This window comes from Candida theae, assembly GCF_024610275.1.
Source record: "Candida theae strain CBS 12239 chromosome Unknown scaffold3, whole genome shotgun sequence".
Lineage (NCBI taxonomy): Eukaryota > Fungi > Ascomycota > Pichiomycetes > Serinales > Debaryomycetaceae > Lodderomyces > Lodderomyces theae.
The window spans coordinates 359,104-375,499 of record NW_026261437.1 but is presented as its reverse complement, the minus strand read 5'-3'; the positions used below and the strand labels follow the sequence as shown (position 1 = coordinate 375,499).

The 16,396-nt window shown below is 41.6% G+C and overlaps 9 protein-coding genes across 9 annotated transcripts; 5 read left to right on the top strand and 4 right to left on the bottom strand. All coding sequences in view use genetic code 12, as the record gives it.

The window, feature by feature from the left end:
- Nucleotides 1-93: 93 nt before the first annotated feature.
- KGF57_002898 (uncharacterized protein) lies at nt 94-3,024 on the bottom strand (the record flags this gene model as incomplete). The annotated part of the gene is made up of 1 exon (XM_051752261.1): nt 94-3,024. One exon carries the CDS (start codon nt 3,022-3,024, stop codon nt 94-96), a length of 2,931 nt encoding a protein of 976 aa, XP_051608725.1.
- Nucleotides 3,025-3,771: 747 nt separating this feature from the next.
- ATP7 (F1F0 ATP synthase subunit d) lies at nt 3,772-4,299 on the top strand (the record flags this gene model as incomplete). The annotated part of the gene is made up of 1 exon (XM_051752258.1): nt 3,772-4,299. The coding sequence occupies one exon, from the start codon at nt 3,772-3,774 to the stop codon at nt 4,297-4,299; it is 528 nt and encodes a 175-aa protein (XP_051608724.1).
- Nucleotides 4,300-4,865: 566 nt separating this feature from the next.
- On the top strand, nt 4,866-5,983 carry KGF57_002896 (uncharacterized protein; the record flags this gene model as incomplete). Its single annotated transcript, XM_051752257.1, has 2 exons — nt 4,866-5,786; nt 5,951-5,983. 2 exons carry the CDS (start codon nt 4,866-4,868, stop codon nt 5,981-5,983), a joined length of 954 nt encoding a protein of 317 aa, XP_051608723.1.
- Nucleotides 5,984-6,287: 304 nt separating this feature from the next.
- PIR32 (Pir32p) lies at nt 6,288-7,445 on the bottom strand (the record flags this gene model as incomplete). The annotated part of the gene is made up of 1 exon (XM_051752256.1): nt 6,288-7,445. The coding sequence occupies one exon, from the start codon at nt 7,443-7,445 to the stop codon at nt 6,288-6,290; it is 1,158 nt and encodes a 385-aa protein (XP_051608722.1).
- A 642-nt stretch (nt 7,446-8,087) lies between these two features.
- KGF57_002894 (monothiol glutaredoxin) lies at nt 8,088-8,599 on the top strand (the record flags this gene model as incomplete). The annotated part of the gene is made up of 2 exons (XM_051752255.1): nt 8,088-8,132; nt 8,195-8,599. The coding sequence occupies 2 exons, from the start codon at nt 8,088-8,090 to the stop codon at nt 8,597-8,599; spliced, it is 450 nt and encodes a 149-aa protein (XP_051608721.1).
- A 179-nt stretch (nt 8,600-8,778) lies between these two features.
- Nucleotides 8,779-10,044, top strand: KGF57_002893 (uncharacterized protein; the record flags this gene model as incomplete). The annotated part of the gene is made up of 1 exon (XM_051752254.1): nt 8,779-10,044. One exon carries the CDS (start codon nt 8,779-8,781, stop codon nt 10,042-10,044), a length of 1,266 nt encoding a protein of 421 aa, XP_051608720.1.
- A 15-nt stretch (nt 10,045-10,059) lies between these two features.
- On the bottom strand, nt 10,060-10,527 carry KGF57_002892 (uncharacterized protein; the record flags this gene model as incomplete). The annotated part of the gene is made up of 1 exon (XM_051752253.1): nt 10,060-10,527. One exon carries the CDS (start codon nt 10,525-10,527, stop codon nt 10,060-10,062), a length of 468 nt encoding a protein of 155 aa, XP_051608719.1.
- A 456-nt stretch (nt 10,528-10,983) lies between these two features.
- Nucleotides 10,984-12,099, bottom strand: SWD2 (WD-repeat containing protein; the record flags this gene model as incomplete). Its single annotated transcript, XM_051752252.1, has 1 exon — nt 10,984-12,099. One exon carries the CDS (start codon nt 12,097-12,099, stop codon nt 10,984-10,986), a length of 1,116 nt encoding a protein of 371 aa, XP_051608718.1.
- Nucleotides 12,100-12,358: 259 nt separating this feature from the next.
- BBC1 (Bbc1p) lies at nt 12,359-15,571 on the top strand (the record flags this gene model as incomplete). The annotated part of the gene is made up of 1 exon (XM_051752251.1): nt 12,359-15,571. The coding sequence occupies one exon, from the start codon at nt 12,359-12,361 to the stop codon at nt 15,569-15,571; it is 3,213 nt and encodes a 1,070-aa protein (XP_051608717.1).
- Between the last annotated feature and the right edge of the window lie 825 nt (nt 15,572-16,396).

Below are 16,396 nucleotides of genomic sequence, written 5' to 3'. Positions count from 1 at the left end.
ATTGAATCTAGAATCTTTAGTGCACATTTTCTACACTTTTGCAAAATGCACAAAAAAAAAAAAAAAAAGGAAGCCAAGTTGTTAAGCAGTATATCAGTTGTACTTACCTACAAATATTTCTTTTATAGTAGAGCAAATGACCTCCGCAACCCCTCCACCAGTACATCTTACAGTTATTTTCAACTCTTTACCTTCCGTGTCCAATCCCAAAAACTTGACAAGAACCCCGTAATTCGATTTCTGTGTATGAATGATACCAGCACCAATGACGTTGATGTTGTAATCGGGCCCAGTAAGCACAGTCAATCCAATTCGAGACATCGATCGACAGATTTGTGCCGAATCATGCCTATGAGATAATCGCACCACGGCACTGCTCTCACCCTTCTCAAGCCCTAAATGTTCCCCAATTTGATTCCATCTTCTTTCAAACTCGTCTGCCCCACGAATTGGGGCTGTTGTTAGTGTTTTTATGAGCTGGACTGGAAACCTCAAATTCAAGTGGTTAAATGATCCACCACACATAAAGGTGAATGAAATTATCGGGTCTTCGTAGTTTTCAACTATGCCTCTCACTTTTACGGATATAGTCAATTGACTTTGATTAGCAATTGTGGAGTCAGGCAATTGACTTACATTAAGCAAATAGCTAGGGTCTTCTTTCTTTGCCTTAGATTCTAGTTTGAGGATGTTGAATCCTGTTATTGTCTCACCAACAGTTTTGTGAGCGTTGTTCACCACAGTGAAGTGGATGACAATTTCATTACCATTTTTGACCAACCTGTAGGTAATTTTGATGAGATTGTTTTCGAAAAAGATACCAGCGTCAAAATGGAGCATTCTATGGAATCCAGCATACCAGTTACTAGTGAGCGCACTTTCCCTGGCTCCCACATCCACTCCATTAGTGGCGTTGCCATTCTCTGGTTTGGTCTTGATGTTTCTTGCCAACACTCTTGATTTGGATCTACTCACAGCAGGCCTATTCGGCAACACACCAAGTCTCTTAAGTAAGGGACTTTCTTGCTGGTCAAATGCTGGAATTGGCTTGATCACCGTTTTTGCTAGCCTGAAGTCGGAATGAATAGTAGACAACTTCAAATATTCATACGCTCTGCCTTGGATCTCCAAATCCAAAGATTGAGTCTCCACGTCAAACAAGTCAACGATTTCAGGAACAAAACTAGCCTCGGGAAACTTGACAAGAAACTTGAGAAAGGTGCTCAACAACATTGCTCTGGTAGATATGGTCACACCAAAATAAGCGTCATAAAGCAAGCGAAATTGAATACCGGTATTGCTCTCGGCAACATCATCAACCTCGTGGCCAAACTCTCCCAAAACGAAAGCTGCTACTTTTATCAAATATTCCGATACTGGAGAATGCGAGTCTCCAAAGGGCTTCTTCATCAAATTGATGATCATCTTTGTCGTTTTTTTATGCAAGTCATCATTGTTGACCACTATTTGTACTATCCTTTCCCATACTTCATTACTGATGAAACCAACACCATTGGAATTTGTGCCTCCACCGATTGAAAGCAACTTAAGCATTGTTGTGACGTACCAAGTGGAATCGGTGGCAAATCGTTCCGCCAAAACAGCAATTTTAATTGCCAACTCGTGCTTAATTTGTTGATCGGCATGAGGGAAGTAAAGCAACAACTCGTTCAAAATCACAGAACATGTATCATCATTGCAAATGGTATATAGCAAGTCCAACGCTTTTCTTCGTACAGATATATCCTTATCTTTGAGTAAGTTAACAAAGACGGGCATAATCTCGGCAAACTTATCCTTTGTGGATAAATAAGGCGATTCCAGTCTTGCTGTCAATTTTATCAATGCATCAAGGGCCAAATACCTTGTATTTGTATCATTTGAAATAATTAGATTCAAGAGGGCATTGGACGCACCCGCAATAGCTTCAGGTGATGCTTCTAGAAATACGGCCAAAGACACAGCCTGAAACAAGATCGAGCTTCGCGAATTTCTGTTGGGTAGGCCCATGGTGTGATGTGATGCATCTTGGATAGACTTGGACACTACTTGTCGAAGTTGACTCAAAGTGACACTATCAATTTGATCCACTGATAGAGAAGCTCCCTCGGTTGGCACAAGAAAATTGTTTTCAACAAATTGCAACAACTTCACGATAAGCCAAGGCGCTGGGGTATCATAATAGTAGTATTCAGGGGGACATTCGTTCAAAACAGTCAATGAGTAAAGTCTCTTTGCAACAGATGGAATAACAGATCTCACAATCCCTGGGTTTATTGCTAGAATGAAGTCAAGTAAAGGAACACTGGCAGTTACAACGCCAACATCATTTGACTCCTCAATAATTTTCAACAAACGGGGAATCCAATTGTCGTTACTGACGATAACGTCTGGGTACAATTGGAGGAGTGATTTCAAACTTATTAATGCTTTTTGCTTGACAACCGGTTTCTGCAATGGCGAGCTTGCCGAGGCAAAGACCATATCAATTAGTTCCACCCATTGCATTGCATTTGCGTCACCGTTGTATATTGTAACATCTGATGCAGTGAAACTTGTTGCAATCATCTGTATCGCCAAACAATTCACCTCCTCATTAGTGGATCGTAGATCTTCTATTAGTATTGGATGCACAACATCTAGAATATGATTCAAATGCTCTTTGGGAGTGAATAACGAGTTGCTTTTGGGGCTCTCATTATTCAAAAGTATCGACACTGCAAGATATCCCAATTTCTTGTCACCAAAGGCACTCGACTTGATCAACTCAATTGACTCATCCAACCCAAAATTGATTAGCTCTGGGTACCCCAGTATAAATATGTAGACCAACTTGCAAATGTACTTTTTCTTTTGGGAGATGTTCAACGTAGTGCTTGATTGAAATTTATTTTGAATAGCATTTGCCTCGGCACGAATTTTCTTGTATTCCTCCTCTTGATCCTTCGAGTTTCGCAAGTCTACTATAAAATTATCAAGCCCCTTCATCTGGTTCTTTTGCAGGAATTTCTCCGGTGGCTTCATTGTGGTTGTAATGTGCTTGTGGAATGGAGAGACTGCTTGTAAGGCTATCGGATCAAGATTCTTTTGGGTGTCGCGGGTATTTTAGAAGAGCACCCTATTTTTATTTGTTACACAAAATACAAACTCCATCAGGAGAGGTTGAGCGATCCGACTTCTCGAGGATATGGAGCGGACTCTTTCAATATCACTCCAGTTGAGTAGATTGTGCAACAAGTATTGCAAAATAATGCAATTGCTTTGTTCTTGGGTCCTGTCGCAGAATTTCAAGCGATGGTGAAGCCCTAACATTTCCCTAATTGTTTAGTAGCGAGAGAAGAGTCAAGGATTCAGCGGAGAAAGTGATTTTGGCAGCTCCAATTGATTGTATGTCTCCACTTACTTTCCATTATTACTACTTAGGGATCCGTATCAAGTGGATTGCATAGGGGAGGACGCAACCTCTGGATGCAAAATCGCAATAACAGAACGAGTTTAGTAGAGTGGTCGTGTACATATTTCAAACCACAACAATGTAAACAAATCATTGGCTGAGAATCACTTTCGCATTTGGGAAAATACAAATACAGAAACAGAGAGAGAGAGAGAGAGAGGCAAACAGAGCCAGAGGGAGACAGAGAGAGCGAAAAAAAAAAAAAAAAAAAACAGAAAATTATTCGTAGTGCAAACGAGAAAGTGAGAAAGAAACAGATTGACAAATTTGAACTCTTTCGTTTCAACAGCTATAAGCTATTTTACTCAACTCATATAATGTCATCTGTTGCCCAACAAGCTGCCAAAAAGGTCGATTTTGCCAAACTCATCAAGAGTTTGGGATTGACTGGCTCAACTGCATCATCATTGACTGCTTTCAAAAAGAGACACGAAGAGGCCAAGAAGGAGTTTATAGACTTGTCAAGTCAATCCACTGAAGTTGATTTCAACCGTTACAGACAAATCTTGAAAAACTCAAAGGTTGTTGATGAAATCGAAAAAGCTGTCACCTCATTCAAGCCAGTCACCGTTGACGTTTCCAAGAACTTGAAGAATATCGAAATTTTCGAGCAAAAGGCTGTTGAAAATGCTCAATTGACTGAAAAGTCCGTTACTAAAGAGATTGCTGAATTGAAGGCTACATTGAAGGATATTGAAAGCGCCAGACCATTTGACCAATTGACTGTCGATGACGTCGCCAAGGTCAGACCAGACTTGGACGAAAAGACTGCTTACATGGTTAAGAACGGTAAGTGGGTTGTTCCAGGATATAGAGAAAAATTCGGTGACTTGGCTGCTATGTAGAAGAAGTAAGCGAGATATCAAATAATACAAGTTGTATTTTGTTAGTAGGGTCTGGGTGTGTGTATGTGTGTGTGTGGGAAGAGGCGTTTATGCTGTCTCGTTTCGACTACGTAGTTCTCTCTTGTTATACCAGCTACAGTTGTGTTTGCTACAAAGTAAACCGTCCAGCTGCGACTCACTCTCAAAGACATGCAATAAAGACCTCTCGATAAGCTGTAACGAGATTACAGCCGGCCTTTAGTAGAATCTGAGTTACCTCCCGCGAGCCGCGATGGAGATTTTTTTTTTTATCTTACGACAAGTACACACACACACACACACACATATCGGTTCCAGCACTAGGCACCCATATATATATATCCCTTATGCTGAAGACACAGCTACTAAAGCGGGAGCTAACTCGAACGAATTTGATAGTCAAGAAGGTGTTATCTCGACTGTTTCTGCTTGTATCGAAAATAGTCAAATATACTTACCTAGGGGGAACAAGGCTATACTATGCAATACTTAATGAAAGGTCATGGAAACAATTCGCAATAGACTTTGGAGTCAACTTTCTTTTCCTTATGTTGTGCACGTTGGTGTCATTATCAATCAACAACTTACCAAGACCCGATCAGATCTTTTTCAAATTCTTGTACCGGTTTGATGCCTACTTTTTCGACATTGGGAAGCAGCCTATAGGCTCTATCACAGGTCTTCTACTTACGTGGCTTGGTGCTTACATCATCAACTGTTTATACTGCAGTAATGAAGAGGAAGACTTGCTTGCAAGCCCTATATTGCCCGAATCACAGAACTACTCCTTCAAGCTAAAACCATTACAAGTGTCTTCTATTTTGTTGCAAAATGGGGATAGCGGTATGGCTTCGGCTAGTGCCAGTTCAAGGGCATCCATGTCAACGGCGGAGTCCTCCACTTTATCTCCTGCAAGTGAACTAAATATGTTTTCTGAAGAGGAAGACAGGTTTGAGTGGAGTACATCCTCAGAACATTATCCTTTCAAATTGTTGCACACAGACACGAACGAGGACGTTATCAACAAGTGGTGGAGGAGAGCACCAGCTATACTTCTTTGTTCATCTTGGATTGTCCTCAATATATTGTATGCTCTCAAGCAGCCCGTGTACAAAACAAAAAACATCATTGCTTGGATCTTTCACGTTCCAGTTCATTTTCTTGTACCACCCATGATAGGTACCTGGCTTTACATATGGCATGCCCCTGGAGCCTTGAAGCTATTTGTGTTTTCCTCCGGACTCCAGAATGTCGCATTGTTGTGTACATACTTGGTTTTCCCTAATGCTACACCCACATTCATCAAGTTATATGGAGATAACAAAGTGCCCACATTTGATATGGTTTATACAGATGGGCAAGCAGCTCAGGATAAGAAGTTTTCATTGTTCTACCACAAGGCTGTATACTATGCTACTCCACTCAAATTTGCATCGTTCCCTTCATTGCATTCGGCATTTGCATGCTTGGTATGTTTTTTTGTGTGTCATTATTCAAGGTGGTCTAGCTTCAGGTTCTTGAGTATAGTCAACGTTCTTGGCCAGTGGTGGGCAGATTTATACTTTGATCACCATTGGAGAGTTGACAACTTGGGTGGTTTGATATATGCGATACTAGCATGGATTTTGTTAAGAAGCTGGTTGACGAAAGTCGACTTGAAGTTTAAAACAGCACGCTCTCAGGGAGACTTTGAGCATGGAAGTACCATGGGGATGCGACTATTTCGGAATACAAGGCTGCAAAATTTATTCGACCCGTTGTCGTGAGCATCTCCATAGAGTAGTAAACAATAATCAAATTAATAAATGTAAAAATAAACTATTTGACTCGACGTAAAAAGTATATATAAAAAAAAGGAGGGTCAAAGTACCCAAACGCCTTTGACTAGATAAAAAACTTGAAACAAAAAAAAAAAAGACAGGCGAATGGAAAAAGGAGGGGAGAGGGTTGAAAGATTCAGTAGCTGTTCATCAACAGTCAATCAACTCAACCACATCCAAAGTGACTGGATGACATTGGAAACCAATGGATTGATCGTACAAATTGTAGAAATGACCAGAAGCACATTGGTAGAATTTAGTTGAATTTCCCAAAGCCAATTGCCCATCTTTAGTAACTGACCAACCAGCAGCGAAAACGGCACCATGTTGAGGAGTAGGGCCATCAAATTGGAATTGGTGACCAGATACAATACATCCAATTCTACCATCGGAGTCACGCAAAATGGAGTCACGCAAAGTCATACGCAAGGTGGCGTTTGTATAACATGCAACAGAGTATACAGGTGACCTGAATTCGTCACCATCCAAATGGTTGTGGTTTCCTTTGTGATCTTTGTGGTGATGCTCATTTCCATCGTGATGTCCACTTCCGCGTTCCTTGAAATCTCTGTGTTCAGAGTAGGAATCCGAGTGACTTTCATGCTCTTTCGACTTTTGGTGTTCATTGTAGTATTCAGTCTCCTCCTTTTCGCCCTTTTCCAAATCAAAATCCAAGTCTTCGTGGCCATTTTTCAATCCATGCTTTTCTTTGTAATGCTTTGAGTGCTCCTCAAACGATTTGTCTTTGATATCGCCCCCAACATCGTGAGCATCCACAATATCCAGCTCGTCTCTCTTTGATAACACAGCGTCGAATTCCTTTTCTTTGCCAGGCTTGTCATCAAAATGTTTGCGGTTTCCAAATTTTCCTTCCTTGTCATGATGGAAATCGCCATCATTGTTGTTCTTGTCACTCCAATACCCTTCATCTTCATCCAATCCCAACTTTTTCTTCTCCTCAAAATCACACAACTCTTCATTAACTTTTTGAACTTGACCATCAGTAATTTGAACAATGATATCCTTGGTCTTTGTTTCCTTTGGAGCCGGAGTGACGACGGACGTGACAAAACTGGTGGTGATACTTCTCTCAATAGATTTAACCTCTGGTTCTAACAACTCTCCCTCGTTGGTGACGGTGTATGGATTCACAACAATTCCAAATTTGAATGGCAAACTGGTAAAGCTTCCTGGTAAATAATCACAAGTTGGCTTGTATTTTGACCAATCCTCTCCACTTGCAGGAATGTAGTATGCTTGGATCAAGCTGATTGTAGCAAAAGAAGCTAATAAGCGTGGCAGTAACATTGTAAGACAGTGATGGTTCAGATAAATCAAAGAAGAAAGTGGCGTACAGAATTGATAACTTTTTCTGTAGACGGCCAAGGCTGTAATTTATAGTCCCAGGAAATTGTTGCAAAATAAGTTATGCTACGCATATACATATTCTTCCTTGGCGCTACCGCTTGTATTTGTGGTTGAATTCAGCCAATTTTGGTGGCGTTTGTTTGAATAGGCTCTGCCAATAACGTCGAGAAGAGCAGCATAACCATCGACTATTCGCTGTTGACTCTTGTTGGAATCCTTGTGCGGCCAGTTTGTTTTTCATATACCCATCTAGATGTTGTCAACACTTTTGACAATAAGAAGAAGTGTATCTTATGAAGGCAGACGTTTATGGGTCATGGAAGGTAGCAACCAAGAGGCACTGGCATTGACTGACACAGTTATGAGGAGGCGCCTCTAGTGTGAATATTCTTTCTTCATCTGTCGATATCAACAGCTGTGCTTCTCCGTGTGGTCGAATGAAACAGTGACAAATTTTGCTTACAAACCCACACTTTTGGCAAATGCACGACGCGGATTTTAACAAAAGATTTTATCGCATTCAAATCATGACTATTGCTTCAGTTCCGGGAGGGGCATCACTAAATATCATCATCTGCAGCCATGTTCAAAAGAGCAGTTTTCAACACTAGATTTACTCCAAGAGTAGTATGTTTTGAGAAAGATAAATGCCACTGATATTGACCGCACAGAATACTAACCTTTTATAGACCATCCAAACAAGATTCATCTCCATTGAGATTAGAGATGCCATTTCAGGCGCAATTAAAGCAACACCAGTCGTGCTATTCATGAAAGGTACACCCGAGTTCCCCCAATGTGGATTCTCAAGAGCAACCATTCAGACCTTGGGTCAACAAGGAGTCGATCCATCAAAATTCGCTGCCTATAATGTTTTAGAGGATCCTGAATTGAGAGACGGAATAAAAGAATTTAGTTCATGGCCAACTATTCCTCAGCTATATGTGAATGGAGAGTTTGTTGGTGGCTGTGACATTATCATGAGTATGGCTCAAAGTGGAGAGTTGGCTGATTTCTTGGATAAAGAAGGTGCGTTGATTCCAGAAGAGAAAGGTGAGGTCGAGAGCGCCGATGTTAAAGTAAATAGAAAGTAGATAGCTATACAAGAGGCGTTAATGACGAATAATATCTCGAACTTGTATTTTGCGTTTAGTTTCTGAATCCAAATCTTCAAGCTTGAATACACATAATGTTTTTATTTTTTTATTTTTTTTCATTTTTGTCATCTCAACTTTATATTCTGTGGCAGTACATGACACACTATATGTCGTGAATGGCACCACCTTCTCACCCATCACCAGAGATTGTCCAACCTTGCAGCGTTATGCCAAGGTATGTGTTCGAAAAAGGCTTGAGAAAAGTCCTACCGTACTATGTGAACTACCAAACCCACGCGAAACAGAGATGGGTGGGCCGTACTTTGGTCGAAACTTACGTGAACGATTTTGGCGAGCCTTTAGACGGTGTCATCAACGATATACACCAAGGTAAGCTACGTGTTGTTACAAACGTAGGGACATCTCTTCCGAGTAATGCAATAACTGACCCTGAAACTCTATTGCAAAGGAAAGTTGATAGTAAGGATGTAGTTTACCATTTGAAACACAAGCACGAGCCATCCATACCTTGGCAGGAAGAGGTTCCAATTGTTTTCGAGGATGATGAGATTATAGTCGTCAACAAGCCATCTGGAGTTCCCACGCACCCATCCGGTAATTATATGCGAAACAGTCTCTCGGAAATAGTGAAGGAGATGTATAAATTCGATTCTATTTGGACGTGCCATCGACTAGACAAGGTGACCAGCGGAGTTCTCATATTGTGCAAGACTCGAGATTCGGCAATCAAGTTCCTGAACTTACTCCAGGATAAAAAGAACAAGGTAAAGAAGATATACCTAGCGAGAGTGAAGGGTGAATTTCCTTCTCGTGAACTACTGTACAAGTGCCCCATATTCGCCGTCAATATGAATGGGTATTTACAACCGGGAGATTTAGAGAATTTACAAGCAGACACAACAACAATGTTTCAAAGATTACTGTACAACAGGAAGTTGAATGAAAGCATTGTACAGTGTCAACCGATATCGGGAAAGTTTCATCAAATTAGGATTCATTTGAGGAATTTGGGATACCCGATTTCCAATGACCAATTTTATGATCCAGATGAAGCATCCGGGACCTACTTTGCAAAATCAAAGTTGGAGCTTTCTTTGTATGAAAGATTGTTCCGAGCATACCCGGTGTTTCGAGAAGCTGCAGCATTAGGAAGACAGCAAACTGGTCCAAATTCTCTCGATTTGTTGAAGGTTATCCAATCGAGCACTGATTTGAACATACAGAAACAACTAAGGGATCTTAAGCGTGCCCATTCCGACAATTTGATGTCGAGAAAGTCAGCTGTTTGTACTGAATGCAAACGACCATTGTTTGATGAGGACCACGTGGCAAATTCTTCAATTTACTTGCATGCACTACGCTTCGAATACGACAAGCACATCTTTGAAACCGACTTCCCTTCATGGGCAACAATAGACTAGTCTGTGTTCACAGAATTACCCAGCCTTTAAGGATTTCTTTTTCAAAAAGGGGAATCTTATGTTTGTATCCACAAGACCCTTTACGCCGTAGCTGTATTGGATTCCCTTCAATTGATGTTGCTTGATGCCTTTTGATTTGCTCAACACTCTCTTTAGCTCAATCCATACTTTTTCATCATCCAACATGCTCAAAAACATACCCTCAATACTTTTTCGTATGCTATTGTTTTGCTCTTGATTCACAGGTACTTTTGCAACATGAAATACAAAGATCCCAAATAGACGATCTCTCTTTTGATGGGGTGAAAATTGTTGTAACGACTGGACGAATATCTCTCGAAATTGTTTCTTTGACTTGGTCCTTCCACAGGCAGATTGCATCGGCAGTGGTTTGCTTGCAAAGAATTGAAGGTTCTTGTACTTGGATGGAGCTTTGAACCCCTTCTCCAAAGATCGATCATTCAAAAGCGGGATTTGATGCATATTGAATACAAGTGAAATGTTGGACTTTCTAAAGTTGGAAAGTATATGATCTTGAGGAAAGAATTGCACGGACACAAACTCGTTTCTCATAATTGGGGGAAAAGTCTTCAATCTGTACTGCTTTTGCAACAACCGATGCACCGTATTGTCGACTCCCCTTATATGAGAGCGATCAGTTGGAAATGCCAGTGTTTGAAAAGCTTGTCGTATCTTGGATGGCTTTGCAGAATTGGGAAACAGCACTGGCTCGGCATTTACCGATTCGTATCTTGACTTAATAGGGGTAATGCGAAAAGGCTCGGAAGTTATGGAGCTACACCTTGCGACAGCACTCCTGTCGAGTGCAAGTCTATTTAGTAACTTTTGAACAAACGTCATGTATCTGGCGCTGTTCACTTTATACACGATCTATATATTGTTTTTCATTTCTTTTTTTTTTTTTTTTCGCTTTGTCTCTCAGCTTTGGCTTTCTGGTTGCCACAATTCAACGGTAGTATCTGCGGTTGCGAAAACAAACAATTTTGGATTAAATTTGACCATTTTAGGCACCTGATTGGATCTCAATATATCATTAGACCTAGACAACGATACTGGTCGTTCGGCATCGTGTTTTAGATCGCTCAAATTGAATATGTGAATAATAGACTTTGGACTGCCAACTAGCAAATATTTACCACATGGTGTAAAGGAACAGCATCCATCGTAAGGGTAATCAGTTGACATCCATTGCGCACCATCTTTATAGGACAATCGTACATTTGCCAACAACTTTCCCAGAAACGCATTCAAGATGTAATGTTCTCGAGAATCTGTTGAAATCAATAAAAGTTTTCCATTGTTTGAAAATTCCAACTTGTTCCAATGCTGATTCTGTAGACATGGAATGGAGACTTCTGCGAAAGGACCCTTGTCAAATGTTTTCAAGTCATATAGTCCCACAGTCCCAATTCGAGACTCACCAAGTGGATATTTCCCCACCGCAACCACTATTCCTTGTGGATCGAAACCACAAACAGTATTCTGAGCAACATGAATACTCCCCGTTGCTGATGATGTCTTTAGGTCCCAGAATTTGACGGTGCCATCGTAACTTGAACTAGAAAAAGTATTGTGCACTGGGTTCACTTCTATATTTGATACTTGGGCTTTGTGGCCCTTGAAATAACGAATGTACTGGTTTGTTGATAAAGAGAGATACCTGACAGTGTCGTCGGTTTTTCCGTCAGTAGTGTCATGTCCATCGGGGGTTGATGCGTACAAGCAATTGAGTCCGTCATGAGTGAATCTTGCAGAATGAGCACCATACTTCTGCGACTGGATATCTTTGTAGTGAACACCTTTACGACAATCATACAATTGTATTGACTTATCCACACCTGACGAGATCAAAAACTGGCCTGTGTCATCAAAGTCTAAGGATGTAATCGAAGTGTCGTGGTGGTAATTGAATTGTTTTGTGGGGCGAGATGACGCTAAAGTCTGGCCAGATATTTGGATTGCCGACGAGCTTGCAGGCGTCGTTGACTTTGTCGAGGGTGTGTGTAGTCTGTGCCCATTTATTTTCAATGACATTGGAGAAGTGCTATCGTAGTTTCAATTGATCCCCTCTTCTACGTTCACATCGTTTTGAACTTCTCCTATTTTTTGCCTATTCTTTTTTTTTGAGTAACAAAAGCAACACAAAAAATGTCGGAATTAATTATTTCGTGATCGTTTCATCTTTAGACAAAGTTAACTCTGTATATTCATTAACTATCAATTGTCAGATTTGGATAAACTTGTACAACTTTGCCGCAACATTGACATATTATCATAAGCTACTTGCTACACCATGTCTGAACCCGAAGTCCCCTTCAAGGTCAAGGCAATCTTTGACTACAAATCCGATTACGAAGACGACTTGAACTTTGAAGCTGGTCAAATCATAACAATCACATCAATTGAGAATGAAGAATGGTACTCAGGAGAGTACAATGACAAATCGGGCATGTTTCCAAAGAACTTCGTTGAAGTGTTGGTTGCTCCTGCTGTTCCCGCGCTGAACCGGCCAACCAAAAAGCAAGAGCAGCCAGTGGCAGTATCTACTGCTACCGATCAAGCAGATTCACCTTCATCAAAAAATGCTACTGTCCAACATGTTGAGCTCAAGGGAGGAAAAGGAGAAGCTGCCCAATTGACTTCACCAAAGCTGGAGACACTGGCACCTCCATTGGCAACTAAACAGAGCCCCGCAGGCAAAGTTCCTCTTCCTCTGGCATTCGCATCAAAACCAAAGGATCCATACAGTGTCAAGAAACAGTTTGTTGCGGCTCCAACGTCCACTTATGTACCCAAGATACAACCCAGAGACGAATCGAATTTGGTGGCACATCCAGTCCACGAAACAAAGCAGTCGGAGGACGTTGTAAAGAGCACTCCCCAAGGCGAGCACAATGACGATGAGGATGTTGCTCCAAAGGTTTCATTAAAGGAACGTATTGCATTGCTTCAAAAGAAACAACAGGAAGAAGCTGAACGCGAAGCAGCTGCATTGAAAAGGAAAGAGGACAAGAAGAAGAAGCAAGCAGAAGAGAAGGAAAGATTGAAACAATTGAGAGAGCAAAAGAGCGGGGAACAGCAACTTGGCACCCACGAGCTAGCTGATGGCGCAGAAGTCTCTGCCTCTGGTGCGGAATTGCAACCGCGTGATCATGTTCATGGCCCTTCTCTTGATGAGCTGCATTCACATGCCGAAAACAACACCGTATTGCCTGGTGAGAGCGGTGATGGAGGGTTTGTACCACCTTCAGGTGTTGTTATCGGCAATGAACCTGCCCAGGAAAACGAAAATCCTGAAAGTGAGGGTCAAGAGGAGGAAAAGCAAGAAGACGTGGAGGAAGAGGAAGAGGAAGAGGAAGAGGCAGAGGAAGAGGATGAAGACGACGAAGAATTGAAACGTCGTAAACTTGTTGAACGAATGGCAAAAATCTCAGGTGGACGAAACATGTTTGGTATGATGGGTATGGCAACACCATTTGGGGCACCAGGAGCAAGCGAAGTGACCAAGACTTCAAAAGCAGCTAAAAGTGATGTCGATTCTATTAATGCCGAGATCAAAAGAAGAGATTCAGCAAAAGAGGCAGAATCCGGTGACACACGCGTACCAGCACCTGAATCTCAGCCAGCTCCGGTGTCTGCTCCTCTCATTCCCGGATCTGAACCTCGTGTACAAAATAATCACAGCATTCCAACATCTGAGCATGCAACTGGTGCCGCTGCTCGTGCTGTTGCTCCTCACATCGATCAATCAAAAACCAGTCACGAGAGCTCTTCCATGGCTGAAGATGACGAGCCTACGGACTCGGACCAAGCGGAGTTCATTACCCAAAGGGACATTGACAGGCAAGAGCACGAAAGTCGCGAGAGAATTCCAGATAGTGCTTCTGAGGAACTTCTGAATACAATCACGCTTCAGAAGCATCGTCCACTTGAAGGCGAAGGTGCAGGGTATGAGGCGGATGAAGATTTGTCGGATATTTCCAAACCTCTAGACCACGGTTTAGCACGAGAGATGGATGTACAGCATCAACATGGTGCCGACTCAGTACATGTTTCGGTTCATGATCCGTCCTCGGACCACCGCGGGTACTCCGAACTTGAAACAGCACCCGCAATCCCTCAAAGGCACGGGTCTCAAAAGAGTACCGACGGAGTTGGGCCTCGGTCTCCGCCACCAATGCCACCAATACCTGGGGCCATGCCTCCTCCGGTGGACCAGCTCGCAGGCGCTGAGGCCAGAAGCTCACACCCGCCACCACCTCCACCACAGCATGCGCCTGTGTCTCCATCGCTGTTGGTCAATGATGATGGCGTGAGCCGTACAATTGACAGTAACTCAGATGACGAAGGTGATGATGAAAGTTTTAAGTTCGTTGACAAACATCCACAACGCTCCGCACCTCAAAGAGCACACACTGTGGCGTCTTCCGGACCTCCCCACAGAAGTGCAGCTCCTCCAATTCCAGGAAGCAATGTTCCACCAAAAGTCCCACCACCAGTACCCGGCAGTGCTTACCCACCACCGATTCCAGAGGCTGGTCCTCCTCCGCCATCGATCCCAGTTGGGGAGCCTCCCAAAAGAGCAACTACTGAGGTGCCTCCTCCTTTGATGCATACATCTACAGGTGCATCTGTTGGGTCAATTCCTGGCAGGAATTCGACCGAGACAATGTCAAGATCAAGATCGTTAAAGGGAAGTGGCAGCGATCGTAGCCAAGCAGAGATTACTTTGGAGCAATTGGAATTTGAAATTGCCAATATAAAATCCACATCTACATGGTGGTTGAAGAATGAGTTGCCTGATTCGTTGGTGTCCAAAATAGGAGTTGATTTGATATATGAAGTTGAGACAAACAAGATTCATAAACGTGGTGGTAGAACCACGATATATCGTGACTATTATGTGCTTTTCTACGACTTGTCGCAATTGGTGTTTGAGTTGGAGTTTGAGGAAAGCGATCCTAGGAATACGATTCGTTTGGCTAACCAATTTACAAAACCGTACCCGCCTATTCGTAAGGATTTGTTGGATAACAATCATCGTGAATTTGGTGGTGAGATTGTTAATGCTGCTTCCCATTACATTGGATCTAAGTTGGATAGTGATTTGATTGCAGTGGTTTTCCAAAGCTCTCAATTGAGGCAGAAATTGTTACCTCCAATTGGAAACAAGTCGTATGGAGTTACAATTTACAAGAACTTCAACAATTCAAACGTTTCCAAAATTGATGATATCAAAGCTGGTGATATTTTGTGGATCAAGAATGGAAAGTTTAGTACACACAAAGGTCTCATTGGTAGCAAGTCTGTGACTGTTGGAGATGGACTGGATAATAGTACATTTGCTGGTATCATTTACGAATACGATCCAAAGAAGGAAAAGTTCAAAGTTGTTGAACAAGATGCTTCGGGACATGTGAAGAAGGAGTCGTACAAAATCGGCGAGTTCAAGAGTGGAAGAATTAGAGTTTTCCGGCCAGTTTCGAGAGTCTATGTAGATTGGTAAGGTATATGATGATTTAAGCTTTTTTTTTTTATAATATTGAGGTTTTTGTTATACACTTTGTAAAAGTTGTGGTTTCTACTATAAAAAATCAATCACAAAGTTCACCCCAGACCAGAATTGAATGAGGACAAGTTGAATCTGTCATGGTAAGGAAAGGTAATACTGAAAATGATATATATCACAATGTGAATGAGGCAACTAAAGTATAAAACCCAGGTTAGTACAACAAGGAGGAAATGGATCTATCGATCAGCTTATCAAAACAGCAGCAAAAAAAAAAAAAAAATAAAAAATAAAGGCAGGGATCAATATGGGTTGGAGGGCAGAAACAGCATGGGAATTGACAAGTTCTTTTTTGCAATGATGTTACTTTATTTTCGTTTTTGATTCCAAAAGAAGGCTATGGGTAGTTGCAGTAGTTGGACCTGCAATATATATATATATATACAACTCAGAAGAACTAACGGAAAGATTGGCTGAATACAGTAGAAGGACCTTTTGATAAAAATGAACCTAGAAAGATAAAGTTAACCAAATAGTCAGAACATGGGATTCTAATAACATATAGTTAAACTTGCTCAAAAAAAGGAAAAAAAAAAGAACCGTCGGTAAATATCATTAAAAAACAGCTTCTCAAATCGGACATGAAAGATAAGCTGGAGAAACTGACGCGGTTAGGGGCCTTGTTAAGTTTCTTTAAGCGAGGACAGGGAAGGACGGCTGATATAGTAATGGGAGGCGACATGTGAGGGAATGATGGAAATACTTACCGATTTCTTATAATGTTAATTGTAGTTTCACTAAATGTAGAGTGAAGGATAATGA